General features: G+C 39.1%; 1 protein-coding gene across 1 annotated transcript in view; it reads left to right on the top strand.

Moving 5' to 3' along the window:
- The window catches only part of ST18 (ST18 C2H2C-type zinc finger transcription factor), a 204,902-nt gene that overhangs the window by 106,881 nt on the left and 82,337 nt on the right, over positions 1-15,684 (top strand). Inside the window, exons 9-10 of the mRNA XM_075213508.1 lie at positions 5,432-5,631; positions 6,864-7,072. Of these exons, the coding sequence (XP_075069609.1) occupies positions 5,432-5,631; positions 6,864-7,072 (409 nt within the window). The remainder of the gene's footprint in view (positions 1-5,431; positions 5,632-6,863; positions 7,073-15,684) is intronic.

Raw genomic sequence — 15,684 nt, 5'->3', positions numbered from 1 at the left:
AGGTGGCTGCCCTGCAAAGCTGGTCAGCAGAAGCCCCATTTCTTGCTGCCCATGACGCCCCTACCGATCTGGTGGAATGGGCCGTAAGTCTCTCTGGCACAGGAAGGTTAGCTCTTATGTAAACCTGCTTAATAGTTGCCGTAATCCATCTTGCAGTGGACTGTTTAGAGGCTGGCCAGCCTCTTTTGTTAGAATCATAGAGAACAAACAAGGAATCGGTTCGTCTAATTAGAGATGTTCTTTTGACATAAATAACCACATCTAACTTTCCATAGACTGCAGATCAGACTGAGAAGTAGATGAAAAAAACCAGAACTACAATTTCCTGGTTCAAATGGATGGAGGACACTACTTTTGGAACAAAAGAGGGAAGTGCTCTCAAAACCGCTCTGTCCTCGTGAAAAAACAGATATGGTTCCCTGCAAGACAGAGCTCCCAATTCCGACACCCTACGTGCCGATGCAATTGCCAAAAGAAAAACAACCTTCCAGGTCAAACACCTAAAATCTGCCTCAAGTAAGGACTCAAAGGGAGGCCTTTTGAGCATGTCCAGTACCAGGTTAAGATCCCATGGTACTGTATGCAGAACATAGGGAGGTTGAATATGTAAGACTCCCTGAAGAAAAGTTTTGATATCTGGCAAATCCGCTAATTTCAGTTGAAAGAAGACTAAAAGTGCTGATACCTGAACCTTTAGGGAACCTAAACGAAGCCCTGCTTCCAGCCCATCCTGAAGAAAAGCCAATAAGCGAGGGACACGAAAGGAAGATGTGTGACATGTCCTATTTTCACACCATCTGATATAGGCTCACCAAATCCGATGATAGATGTGAGCTGAAACTGGCTTTCGAGCTCGCATTATAGTGTTCACTACACTGGAGGAAAAACCCCTAGCCCTCCAGAGGCTGGCTTCAACAGCCATGCCGTTAAACTGAGCTGAGGTAAATTCTTGTGACGGAAGGGACCTTGAAGAAGAAGGTCGTCTCGTGACGGAAGACAAAATCCTTGTCCTACCGCCATAGAGATTATGTCCGCGTACCACACTCGGCGTGGCCATGAGGGAGCTATTATAATTACCGGCAGACCACCTTGCCTTCCTCGTTTGAGCACGCGAGGAAGCATGGGAATCGGAGGAAACAGGTATCCCAACCTGAATTTCCATGACATCGTCATTACGTCCACTGCCACCGCTAAGGGGTCTCTTGCCCTTGTGCAAAACCTGTGAACTTTTTTGTTGTGTCTGGAGGCCATGAGATCTATATCCAAAAGACCCCATCTCTGAACTAGAAACGGAAAAACTTCCGGATGGAGTGACCACTCCCCCGGCATCATTTGATTTTGACTTAGGTAGTCGGCCTCTAAATTCTTTATTCTCGGAATGAATACTGCTGAGATTGCTGGAACATACTGTTCTGCCCAACCAAAAATTTGAGCTGCAATTTTCATTGCGGCTGCACTCCTGGTTCCTCCCTGCCTGTTGACATATGCCACAGCCGTGGCATTGTTGGACTGAACTCTGACAGGGTGGCCCTGAAGGAGGGTCTGTGCCCCCCGAAGGGCTAAAAGAATTGCCTTCAACTCCAACACATTTATTGATAAGGCTGATTCCTGAACAGACCAAAGTCCCTGGAGCCGGAGGTGCAGGATTACCGCCCCCCAACCTCTCAGGCTGGCGTCTGTCGTGGCTATGATCCATGACCATGGAGCGAAAGACCTGCCCACCATCATGTGATCCTGATTTAGCCACCACTGGAGCGATTCTCTCGCCCCCGGAGACAGCAAGATCCTCTGGAGATCCAAGCGTAGGTGGGATCCTGACCATTTCTGTACAGATCCCACTGGAAGCATTGAGAATGAGCCCGACCGAAGGGGATCATTTCGAAGGAGGCCACCATCTTCCCAAGCAGCCGCATGCACAAATGAATTGAGGGATTGGGAGAGGGCAAGACCTGAGTTGTTATAGCCCAGATTGAACTGATCTTCTCCGTAGGCAGGAACACCTTCTGCCGACTGGTATCTATGATAAGCCCCAGGAAGACCATGCGTTGACACAGAACCATCTGGGATTTCTTTAAGTTTATCAGCCACCCATGGCTCTCGAGGACCGCCAAGGTGAGGGATAAGTGCTGATGTAAGCAAATCTCTGAGGAGGATTTGATGAGCAGATCGTACAAATAAGGCACGACCTGAACTCCCTTTAAGTGAAGACACGCTGCCATCACCGACATGATCTTCGTGAAGACCCTCGGAGCTGTGGAGAGGCCGAAGGGAAGGGCCCGAAACTGAAAGTGGGAGGACCCCACTGTGAATCTTAGACGAGACTGATGGTCGTCCCAAATGGGAAAGTGGAGGTATGCGTCCTTTATGTCTATGGAAGCCATAAACTGATCCTTCTCTAAGCCGTTTATTACCGACCTCAGGGATTCCATCCGAAATCTGTCCACCCGTAAGTGCACATTGAGGTTCTTTAGGTTTAAAATGGGTCAAAACAGACGCTGTGTTCTGGGCCGCCTCATAAAGGTACCCCGATGCCTCTTTCAAATGTAAAGCCAGGGAAAGTAAAACAGAGTCCTGTAAGGCCTCTGCCAGTTGGTCTGCCCATGCTTCCATGGCCCTAGCAACCCAAGCTGAAGCAAATGTGGGTCTAAAGGAAGAACCCGTTGCCACAAATATAGATTTCAGCTGGGATTCCACTCTGCGATCATTGGCATCCTGCAGAGTTGCTGAACCTGGGACTGGTAGTAAAGTGTGTCTGGCCAAACGGGCTACTGGAATATCCACCTTAGGAATACTCTCCCAGCGAGACATGTCTTCCTCCTGCAATGGATACAGGGAAGAGAACCTTCTGGGAACAGAGAACCTTCTATCAGGCTGTTTCCAGGCTCCCTCTGCAATATCTCTTCTACAGAGGGGGAAAACGGATAGCCTTCCTTTTGGCCTTCTTAAAGAGACTTCTGTCTCACCGCTAAAACCAAATCATCAATAAATTGGCTTTTAGTGTTCTCTTCCTGTTCCAAAGGTTGAACCTGGTCAGGATCAGAATTTATTTCCCCCTCCTCCTCTGAAAACCCCTCAGAGTCTGAAAGGACCATAAGGGGATTAGCGGATCCAGGCCGCTTCCTTTTAGCAGGCGGGATGTTTGGGGATTCAAGTAACTGGTTTAGTTTGTCCAAACCCTTTATAAATGCTGCGGACCATGCCGGTTCTGTGGGAACAGGGGCCTGGTCCATAAGCAATGAGGAAGGTCCTGGTATAGCCGTTCCAATAGAACCTGTGGTAGCAGGGAGGCCCAAAGGTGTACTAGCATTATTAGCCACCGAGGCTGCCACACTAGATAGCAACTGAGTGGATTGTGAAACCATCTGTGCTAAAGAGGAAACCGACTGTGTCAGGGAGGCCACCCAGGCCGGTTCCTACATCAGTGGGGCTGGAATATGCTGGGTCTGCGCAGGGGGGACCCCTGCTTCGCAGACAGAGCAGAGCGCCAACGGGTCTTTCTGCCCACATGGTAATTTTACATTACATCTTGAACATGTAAAATATTTTTCGATAGGGCCCTTTCCTTTATCTGTCATTTTTACAAAGGAAGGCACACCAAACACACAGCCTTAAATTGTTAGATTTTTTTAGCTGAGAGAGACTGAGAGAGAGACAGAGAGAGAACAGTGTGAAAAAAAACAAGTAATCAACTAATCTGACATAAAAGTTGTACAGTAATATGTGTTTAAATAAGTCAGATACTTAGCCCATAGGCCAAACAGGGGAGAAGTCCAACAGCAGTGTCCTGGTGCCTGCTCCCTCTGATCTGTGTCCTTTTCCCAGGCTTCTCCTTGGCGCCAGAAGACCGGGCTAGTCCACTTTTCTCTGGAAGGCAGGGGAGCTCTATGTCTTAGCTCCCCCCCTCTGATAATGCTGTCTCTCTGTAGATCTTTAGAGGCCACTATTATAAAAACAAAAGGTAGTATATGGCAGAGTAGTGGAGACCTCAAATTGAGGTCTCTGCAGCGGTTTTGCACCCCGATACCCCCTCCTATGTATGAGGGGGGATCTTGGTGTGGCCCCCTTCAGCTTCTCTCTCCTCTGCGGATTTCAAGGTGGCCGCCGGCATTTTGTTCACTCCGATAACTGGCACTCCATGCCCGCAGTGGCAGCGCCGGTTATCGGGGAGGCCCCAAGAGTGACAGCGGTCCGGAGAGACCGCTTGTCACTCTGTATTCAGGCACCCTATTTACTCTGCCAGTGAGAGCCTCTGGCTCTCATCTGACAGAGCAGTGCCTGCGCTGCTGTTCTGGGAGTGTGTTCTCTATAATAGAACACACTCCCAGGTCTGCCACCAAAAGAAAGAATTCCTTTCCAAAAAAAGATAAGTAAAATAATAAAATTTAATGAAAAAAACTTAGCAGAAACTAAAACACTGCCCAACTCCATGGGCACCTAAAAAAAAAACTGAGGAGGAAGAGGCGGGGGGATTGTAGAGGGGAGGGGTCTGTCAGCAGTGCTAAAGATTAACTAGCTAGGTGTCAACTCCCATGCTCCCCTCCACAATCCATGGTAAGCAGTGTCCCCCAGACTGGATGAAAGAGAAATCTGGTTCCATTGCTTTCTAGAAGATTGTCTATTACAGAATCCCTTTACAACATTGACTGGCATGTTGGTTGGCAGACATACCTACTGTTGCCAGTACTGCTCCCTCTATATCGAGCGATTTAGAAATGGTAGTGTTAAAAATTTAACTTGGTAGGAAAAATCCTGCATACAGTGAATGCAGCCTTCCTCGATAAATTGACCTTCCGAATTTCAAACACTGGATGAAGAGGACATTGATTGAAGAGGACATCTTTTGACTTCTACCAGCATAGGGCAGTATCAATACCTGTACCAGGACTCCTGCTTGCAAGAATTATTATATCCATGTAATCCAGATCTAATAGAAGCTACTTTAATTGATCCAGCTTACACTGAATCCTTAGTGCTGATAAAAGTGGAGACACATCAAACAGTCAAGAGTCTTCCCAATTGAAAAGACAAAATAAAAATGAAATAAAAATAAAAAAAAGCAAAATAAAAAACATAAACCATAAAATACAAATATAAAGCTTGTTTTTAGCCGTATCACTGTGTCAAATTTAAAATAAATTACACATACTTGGTTTTGTCAAGAGATCTAGTTGAACATATGTTTAGGTAAATGGGTGGGATTGCTCTGTAAAAGTCCCAAACAGCAGAAAAATAATATAAAAATTTACATTGGTCAACTAAAAACTAAAGTAAAGTAATTTCCAACAAAATGGACTTACTCCCAAACTTTTGGTTTTGTCATGAAGGGGCAAAACCATCTAGTCATGAAGTGGCAAATTAAGATATCCATAAGTAAAATATTTACATTACATATACCATTGTATACATTGTCTTGTCTTTACATATGTTTCAGAGCGACATGTGTAAAGCACGTTGAAGTAACACAATTCAGTTATCGGACCGCTCCAGTTACTACAACACGAGCAACAATAATTAAAGAGCATGATAGATTTGGGAAAGTTCCATTTGACTATGCCAGCTTTGATGCACAAGTTTTTGGGAAACATACCATTGCAACAGTTGTTCACAGCCAAGAGACAAGTAATGGTGAAGGTGAGAGTAAAAAGCTATTTTACTACATAAAAAGTGGCATATTTTACCAACATATAAACATATATGAATTAAGTGCACAATTTAACAGACTTGTGAAATGTTATTTAGACGCTAATTAAACAATTGCAATCATCATTAAACAGAACTGTTTTGCTTACATTGCATTTAGAACAAGTGAATGGTGTTTAAAAAAAAAAACACTTAACTTTTTTTGAGATCTTGAAGATTAGAAAATGTAGGAAATTGTAAAAAACTGTTATATTGTTTATGTGCTAATTATTTATACAATAGTGAAGTTTAATTCATGATTGGCTGTTTGTCATTTAGGGGCGAACTGTTGATGAATGAGTCTTGCATATTAGTGTGTTCTGATGTTCTGAATACTGTCCCACCAGTATCTGAGCAGTTCTCCTTCTATTGCAATGATTAACTATTATCACCCTGCAATGAGTACTGATTACACAGTTCATGATTAGAGGTGAACATCACATGATTGCCTCACATCCATTCATGTGCTGTCTTCTGTAGCCAAAAACGACTAATGCTTTACTTTTTTCAGGCCAAGGCATTAAGTCATGAGATCAGCCTGGGGTTGTCCAACCACTGTACATAATTCTTAATCTTAAATCATACAAATTAAGAACAAAAATAAGGAGGAAATATAGTCGGGAGGCGGGGCGTGACCTATCTGAACACTAAACTGCAGTGTGAACATAAAGCCGCTCAGTATGTGTGCGCTACATGAACAGACAGGCAGTATTCTCTCTGCACCTGTTTTGTCCAGGTACAATGTTCTACACTTCAGCTGGATTTCCTCCAATCTCTAAATTGGGCCCTCTCTGTTTTCTTGTCCACTGTTAAAACGTTCTCCGGAAACTTACATGTACAGTGTAAAATTTAGATAAATGTGTTAGTTAGTATAAGAACAAAGTCTTACTCTATGTGCAGCATGGCTGAAATATCATGGGAGGCAACAGGAGGTAACATTGAGCTTTTTAACTAAAATATATGAGCAATATATGTATCCACCCAAATTAATATTTAAATGTACAATTATCTAAATGTGCCAATTTAATTGCTAACAGATAAGATCAGTACTATTTTTTAACATGATTTAGTATGTTGCATGTATAAATATAGCAAAATATGTACATTTATTTTCAAATATTCAGTTATTCAGTCATGAATGAAATCATATGTTGCATGCATGTAATCACATCTTTCTTTAACAGCAAAACAATTTACAAGTCCAGTGAAATCTTCCAACCGACTGCCTAGCGCCCACACACAGAGTCCTTACCATGCCAGCTCTTACAGCTATGGTCAATGTGGTGAAGACACCCACATAGCAGCAGCTGCTGCTATCCTCAACCTTTCCACCCGCTGCAGGGAAGCAGCAGCAGAGATCCTGTCCAACAAACCATTGGGTCTGTCTGCCAAGGTAGGAGAATCCAAGATCCTGGAGGTTGTAGTGGCTACTGAGCTGTGAATAAACTGCTTTTCACATTAGTGATAAATGCCTCAAAAACAAGCAATGTACTATACAGTATCCACAGTAACGTTACATTTTGTTATGAAAAAATATTGTGCAATGAAATTAAACTATGAAACTGGAAGCAAATGCATGGGGGTGTTTTTTTGTTTTGTTTATTTAGAAATAATGATAAAATTATTGAGGTGTAAGACATACCCAGTTGTCATCTCCAGAAAACAGAGGGAGGGAAAAATTATGTTTCTTTTTTTTATGGGTAATGGAGCTGAATGTTTTAACTGCAGATCTTTAGATAGCTATGATTGTCCAGAGGCATATGCATTTGGTTATTCATTCTTGCTTGCATTGTTCTGGGAGACTTCATGCAGAGTATCCTTCGTTTGGATGAGCATGGCACATGCTGAATTAAGCATATACTAATCTGTTTACCATGAACAGAAAGGTCAGCCAGGTCTCCTAGTATGATGTGTTGTTTTTTTAAATACAATTTTTAAATTGTTAACTCTTACTAATGTGATCCTTCCTCTGCCCAGAGCACAGGGGGTTGTTCTATGCCGTCCTTTTTCCAGAGGTTCTGAGGTTCACTTTATAACCCCAGTGAAAAGCAGGGGCTATGTGACACTGGGGAATGGGGCTGTGAGTAAAATGTCTAATTTATACTGATTTCAACACAGCACTCATAGAAGCATAGATACAAGCAACTATGCAACAATTCCAAATTTTAGACAGATGTTTCAACCTTACCATCTACTGTCAGTAGCGCTAAGATGCAAAATTAGCATGACCATTTTCTCTTGGCTATGGAGGTTGCTGAGATATAAGTATCTCATGAGTGACATCGGTGTTGGGCAAGATATTGTTGCTATATAATGGTGGGGACACAGTGGAGAATCGGCTTTGGGTAGACATCTATTTTATTACTTTTATATTACCAAATTAGGTGGATGTTTATAGAAGGAGTTGAAAAAAACACATTTTACTCACAGCATATTTAATATTTAATGCTCATTTAGAGTTGAACATTCCCATTTTTAAAGGGATAACAACATACTTTTTATGGTAATTGTGACTTTTTACATTTATTAATAACACTGTCCAGATACTACTCTCTCTTGTGTATATGACACTTCACCACATTATTATACTGCTTACAAATAGGGTAATGCGATTTACAACTAACATTGTCAAGCTACAACTCTATCCTGTCTCTACGCATTCTCGATACTATCCCAAAGATATATACAGTATCTGCAAAAATGCTACTGGTGTTGAACTGGACACATTTTAAGATGTTTCCTGTTGAATATATGTGTGTAAATATGTATTTATTTACTTGAGTCGTTTCTACTTACATTAAAACGGCAAATATTCCCAACTCTAACAGAGCCATAATACTTATAGTAAATTTCCTGTGTTTCCAACACCAACATTCAAGATGCTCTTTATACGAGCTTTACAATACAATATAACTTTTCCTATTTCAGTGGCAAAAACAATCAATATGTATTCATACCATTGGAGTCTTTGAAAGGGATGTGAGAAGATTACTATGCAATAGCCCTTGAAAGACTGCTGGGTAAATAACAGAAGAGTGAAATCATTATGCTCATCCCTCCTGAGTAAATGAATCATTAAGTAGATTATTTGTTGCCATAGTGTATTGTGAGTCAAGAGTTCTGATTAAGAAAAAACGAACAATTGAAATTAGGCTGCGACGACATTCTGCAAATGCAAATATAAAGACATTTGTGTGGTCTATATATCCCTAGTCACATAAATGTGTATGAAAATACATTATTTGTAAAATAGATTAGCGTAGTAATAAAACCTGGGGGAGGGCCAGATGTAAGTAGAGCGCAGAATGGAAGTAGCCAGACAAACACAGTGAGGTTATAAGAAAGCATATTGCTTATTACTTTATAGGCAGGCTGTACTGTTTAGTGATGCTTTGTAAAAGTTCAGAAACAATCTGTTTGGTCTAAATCATATGAATAAGAGTAAAGAAACTACAAAAAAGAAATGTATAGCAATTTGCCTCTGAAATGTGGTGCAGCCTCATCCACAATATTCTCAGAAAATAATAGCACAGCTTATTTATAATAGGAAAATAAAAGTAATATATTATAAATTCTAATTTCTGTTTTGAACCTCAACAATTTGCTAAAATATTTGGCTAATGACTCAAATTAATTTGCCAAATATGGGAAGTTCACTAATCACTATTAACAATCAACATTGATAAATACTTTAGCAACAATAATTTCTAGGGAAGCTCTGTACTAATTTCTCATATTATCCTGTTATTAACCTTTTATTTGTTGATTAAATCATCATGACATTGGAATCAGGCACAAATTAAATATTAAAATATTTTCATATACTGCTTTATGAATAATATACAAAATGATAAAGAGCCATGTACAATCTTAAACATTATAGTTTATTACATACAGCAAGATTAATATACTGAAAAATCTGTGTTTTAATTTTTAAATGGTCTTGAAATTTAATCTTAGATAGATTATTAGAAATGTCTAGTAGGTCCTTATTTAACTGAATTTGTTGAAGGCTATCAGTTGGTTAAATCCAAATAATCTTCATTAATCTCCTCTTCCAAAAGAACTGAATTTCTTCTTAATTACCCAGGGCTTGGGCTCATTGGTAGACTTTATTTGCAGATGTACTATTTCAGTTGACTATTTTTTGGAACCACTTAAGAAATTTTAATAAAGAGTAATTATGGAAAAGACCTATTTAACAATCCCAACAACTACCGCAGAGATGAAAATGCAGTTTTTATCAATGCTTGTCCTTCCCACTGCAAAACTGTGTGCATCAGTTTAGTATTAGTTTATATTTTGATCAAAACATTAAAGCCTGCACCTTAATGTCAAGTGAACCTTATGGTATGCAGGTTCTACAGTCATGGCCATAAGTTTTGAGAATAACACAAGTATTGGTTCTCACAAAGTTTGCTGCTTCAGTGTTTTTAGAACTGTTTGTCAGATGTTGCTATGGTATACTGAAGTAAAATGACAAGCATTTCATAAGTGTCAAAGGATTTTATTGCCAATTACATTAAGTCTATATTTCCAGTGTTGACCCTTCTTTTTGAAGACCTCTGCAATTCGCCCTGGCATGCTGTCAATCAACGTCTGGACCACATACTGAACGATGGCCACCTATTCTTGCCTAATCAATACTTGGAGTTTGTAGGTTTTTGTTTGTCTACCCGCCTTTTGAGGATTGACCACAAATTCTCAATGGGATTAAGGTCTGTGGGGTTTCCTGGCCATGGACCCAAAATTACAATGTTTTGGTCCCTGAGTGACTTAGTTATCACTTTTGCCTTATGGCAAGGTTCTCCATCATGCTGGAAAAGGCATTGTTTGTCATCAAACTGTTCTTGGATGACTGGGAGAAGTTGCTTCCTTGGCTAAGAACTAACCCCACACAGGAATCATCTCAGGATGCTTTACTGTTGTCATGACATGACTGATGGTAGCGCTCACCTTTCCTTCTCCGGACAAGCATTTTTTCAGATGCCCCAAACAATCTGAAAGGGGATTCATCAGAGAAAATGACTTTACCCTCAGCAGTTCAATCCCTGTACCTTTTGCAGAATATCAGTCTGTCCCAGATGTTTTACCTGGAGAAAAGTGGCTTTTTTGCTGGCCTTCTTGACACCAGGCCATCCTCCAAACATCTTTGCCTCATTGTGCGTGCAGATGCACTCACACCTGTCTGCTGCCATTCCTGAGCAACCTCTGCACTAGTGGCACCCGAATCCCGCAGCTGAATCAACAATAGGAGATGGTCCTGTGCTTGCTGGATGTTCTTGTGCGCCCTGAAGCCTTTTTCACAACTATTGAACCTCTCTCCTTGAAGTTCTTAATTATCCGATAAATAGATGATTTAGATGCAATCTTACTAGCAGCAATATTCTTGCCTGTGAAGCCCTTTTTGTGAAAAGCAATGATGACTGCACGTGTTTCCTTGCAGATAACCATGGTTAACAGAGGAAAAACAATGACTTCAAACACCACCCTCCTTTTAAAGCCTCCAGCCTATTCTAACTCAATCAGCATGACAGAGTGATCTCCAGCCTTGTCCTCATCAACACTCTCACCTGTGTTAACGTGAGAATCACTGACCTGATGTCAGCTTGTCCTTTTGTAGCAGGGCTGAAATTCAATGGAAATGTTGTTTTTGGGATAAAAATTCATTGTCATGACAAGAGGGACTTTGAAATAATTGCAATTCATCTGATCACTCTTCATGACATTCTGGAGTATGTGCAAATTGCCATAATAAATCTAAGGTAGCAGACTTTGTGAAAACCAATACTTGTGTCATTCTCAAAACTTTTGGCCATGACTGTAAACTGACATATATGCTTCAAAAACTATTAAAATGCAGTTAAAATCAAATGCACTAACATCTATCAAGGATTGGTTTGTAACCACACCCAAAAAAACCTTATATAGGCCAAGACAACATACGGCCATGTTTTGGAAAAAAACAGCAAAAAATAAACTCACACTCAGTGAATTCCATACTGTATATGGTACCAGGTGCATGACAAAAGAATGCTTCTTGTGCACATGAAATTGTCACTTTGCTTCACAAACATTTGGGGCTGCAAAATCTCAGAAATAAATCTTAAACATTTGTTTAATAACAGTTATGTTTTAACAGTTACTTATCTGGTGACTACATATTACGTAGTGCTTTACTGAAAAAATTTATTAATTCACATCTGTCCCTTCCCTAGTGAAGTCTACAATCTATATTCTCTATCACATGGACAGACACTATGCTAGATTTCGTCAAAGGCCTGTTAATCTATGGGAAGGAGGCCAGAGCACCTGGAGGAACTCATGCAAACACAGGAAAAACATACAAATAGCGCACAAGTAGGGCCTTGGCACTGGTTGAAATCAAAACCCATGACTCCAACAAAAGAAGCAATGCTTTCTGCATCAGAAAAAAATACTGAAATTCCAACTCCAATTCTATACATTAATGCAGGGAAATGCTCAATACACATTTGCACACATAAAGGATCATTTCTGTAAAGTATGACTTCCACAATTGTACCTATTTTTCTGGGTCAGTTCTTACTACAGATGCTTAAGGTCTGTTCATATAATATGCATGCATGATCATTATTGTTTAAAGATAGGAGTAAAGGTGCTTAAACAAGAGCAAACATCCCCACTTTGCAAGTCAACTGGTAGTGAATCTCTATCCCAAAATGTTTCTATCTCATTCCACGAATGTTTGATTTATTTTGGGTCTGGTGACTGGAAAGATAGGCTGACTTCAGGTCAGGTTTCTGGAAACATTCCTTGACTTTTCTTGCCTTCTACATAGAGCGTAATTTTGCTGCATTTGGGGCTGCATTTCAGATGTTTTATGGCATTCAAATGTTGTTCTACTCAGATCAAGGGATCCAATCTTTTCCACAAAATACACTCCATGCAAGTAAATTACCACAGTTAACATTGTCGCTAAATCAAAGCATGGTCTTATATAATATTAGCTATAACCTGGTTCTCCCTTCAGTGTGAAACTGCAGGAATAATGAATCATCAAGCCAGGAAATGTTTGTCCAGTGTTTGTGCTCCTCAGCCCACCACAAGCACACGTTATTTTTTATGACAGGAGAGGAACTCTGTTGGGTAATCAGCACTTTGACACATTGGTTAGCATTGCTGCTTCATAGACCTGGGGTCATGAGTTTGTCTGTGACCAGGGTCCAGTCTGTGTGGAGTTTATATGTTCTCCCCAAATTTGCATGGATTTGCTCTGGTTTTCTCATACAGTCCCAAAACATACTGATAGGTTAATTGGTGCTGACATAGACTCTAGTGTTTTAGGGAATTTAGACTGTAAGCTCCAATGGGGCAGGGACTGATGTGAATGATAAATAATCTCTGTAGAGTGCTGCGCAATAGGAAGGCACTATAGAAATAAATGGTAATAAATAATAATAAATAAATAATACAGAATTTGAAACCAGGTACATTCTGATATGTATCTTTCAGCACTAGTGTTCTACTGAGCTGTTAGTTGACTGACTGTAGCCAATCTATATCCCTGTGTTGATCAGACAGATGAAGGTGACTTTTCAGAGGAATTAGAATGCCAGAAAATTTACATCTTAATGTAACTACTTAATTATCAAAGGGATTTCTTTCTTTCTTCAACAGACCAATATTCACGCTCTTGTGATATTAAAAGCCCGATGCATTACTCTATCCAATCAAAGTTTTTGTTATTGTTTTTGTGTTTGCTTGTTTGTTAGGGAAAAGCAGGAAGCAAATAGCAAAACAAAAAATTTGCTTCTTGCAGTTATTTATATTTTCCCTAAAAAGCTATTGGCTATGTCTCCCATGTATAGAAATACTGTAATAATCAGCAAGGGATTGCTGACCAATAACTACAGAGAATGGAATACCAGGACTAGAACTAACATAGACAGAGAGTATAAGTAGCCTTGGAGATTAAGCAAAAAGGATACCAAGTAACCAAGAAGCAGTGAAAACATTAAAATAGTTAAGGTTTTGAGATGAGGGAAAAAATATCACAATCCTATGGGCAGCAGAGAAAAGGCAAGGTTGTCACCTCAATTTCTGGTCCCTAACTTAATTCTCCCCCCCTCCCCAATGCATAAGACACTGGCTGTGTTCCGTAGTAACTGATTGCAGGATAGAAGTGCAAGATAAAACAAATCACTTGCGCTCATTCTTGCAATGACAATAGCACAATGACTCACTGTAAACATTGACATCATATGAGGTGTGTAGACAGTGGAGAGAGAGGAAGTACCTCTCCCGCCCCTACTCAACTCACTGTATCAGTTACTGCACTCCTAATACAATAAGTGACCTGTGACCAGAGCATTTAGGTGGAGGCAGCAATTCAAGGGTCATTTTTGGTGGCATAAGGATGACTGCACTTATCCTATGGAATGCTCTTCCTCTTCAGACTGTCCCCTAACCTTTACAGCAGATTAATAATATATAGAAGGGAAAGAAGCGGTAAGCATATTATAGCAGAAATATATCCATCTTGTTTTCTTAATGGTGAAATACATTGACCAAAAACAAAAATGAAAAATCTTTGATTTCAGAATACAAAACAGATGCTTAAATTCCATATACAAATATTTAATTTTGTTTAAAAAAAAAAGAAAAACTATAGCATGCACTCAGAAGTCTAAATTAGGCTGGCAGACCAAGACTCAGATAGAAAATGTTGTTGATTGCATAACAAATCCATAATATCAACAATAGTAAATCTGCTCAATATGGACGAAACACAACAGGAAGACATTTAGTACTTATTTTCCATTGTTGTACTCGGTGTGCGCCCTGATTTAAGCAAATCAGTTATTTTGTGTAAAGGAATATTGCTCGTTTGCTATTTTTTTTTTAAATGGGAGAGTTTTTACAGTTTTTGTATCATAAAAGGATTTTTGCCTAGTTTCATGGCTTTTTATCCAAACCATCTGTTGTTGAGGACTGGAGTTTAGATTTTATTATTATTATAAATTATGTTTCCTGTTTTGAACAATGCAATGATTTACTTAATGTCACATTTTATGTTTATTAAAAACAATGTGCATAATACCAAGTCAAGATTATTTTTTATATTTCCCTTCCTAAAATGAAAAAGAATAAAATAGTTCAAATGTACTGTAAACTTAAACAGATGACCTAAGCTGAAAAAAATAATAATAAAACTAAAAGCATAAAAGATATTGTAGGAAACAGTATATTTAAACTTTTTTAACACTGAATTTAGCTTAAACTGCCTTATCCAAATCAGGTTTATTCATATTAAAATGTTTCCTTAAAGTCTATATTGGCAACTAAATACAAATGTTAAGTTTCCATTTTAAATTGAACAATTTTTTACAACTGCAAAACATAAAGAAATAGTAACATTGTATATTTTTTCATTATATTTTATTTTAAAAAATACATTTACATTCCTTTTTATATAAACTTGCAGGTTTTATTGAAGGCTACAAAGCTTTTAATTCCTGTGTGTCAGTCCCTACCACTTACATCTGTCATAGCCCAAGTCAAAGATACATTTCATACTTTAGAGCATTTGGTGCAGATATAGTTAATATCTTTCATTTCTGTAACTAAGAGTTATTAATACTAATGTGAAATGCATTTTTATATTATACAGATGGCACAAGATGTTGTTACTAAGTTATTATCCAGGATAAGCTGCACTGTTAAATTTAGGACTTAAAACTATCACATCAGATTAAACTATTGTAGTGAAATGGAAATAAAGATACAATTAAAGCACCTTAATATAAACATGTTCAACTACTGAATTTATTACAGCAATAACCCAGCATATTTCTACTTAATTTGTGGATATTATTTGCTTTTTATAAAAGAGTAGTTATGCTGTGGTCATGTAGGAAAGTATGACTTTTTTTTTTATTGATTTTTTTTTATTTGCTCTTACATCATGGCCTTTTATGACATGTTTGTTATACGCTGTGGGGTTTATTGTGGATTAGTGAAACC

This window comes from Mixophyes fleayi, chromosome 5 (assembly GCF_038048845.1).
Source record: "Mixophyes fleayi isolate aMixFle1 chromosome 5, aMixFle1.hap1, whole genome shotgun sequence".
NCBI classification, from domain to species: Eukaryota; Metazoa; Chordata; class Amphibia; order Anura; family Limnodynastidae; genus Mixophyes; species Mixophyes fleayi.
Note: the sequence above shows the minus strand (reverse complement) of the source record. Positions and strands in the feature narration are given on the sequence as shown.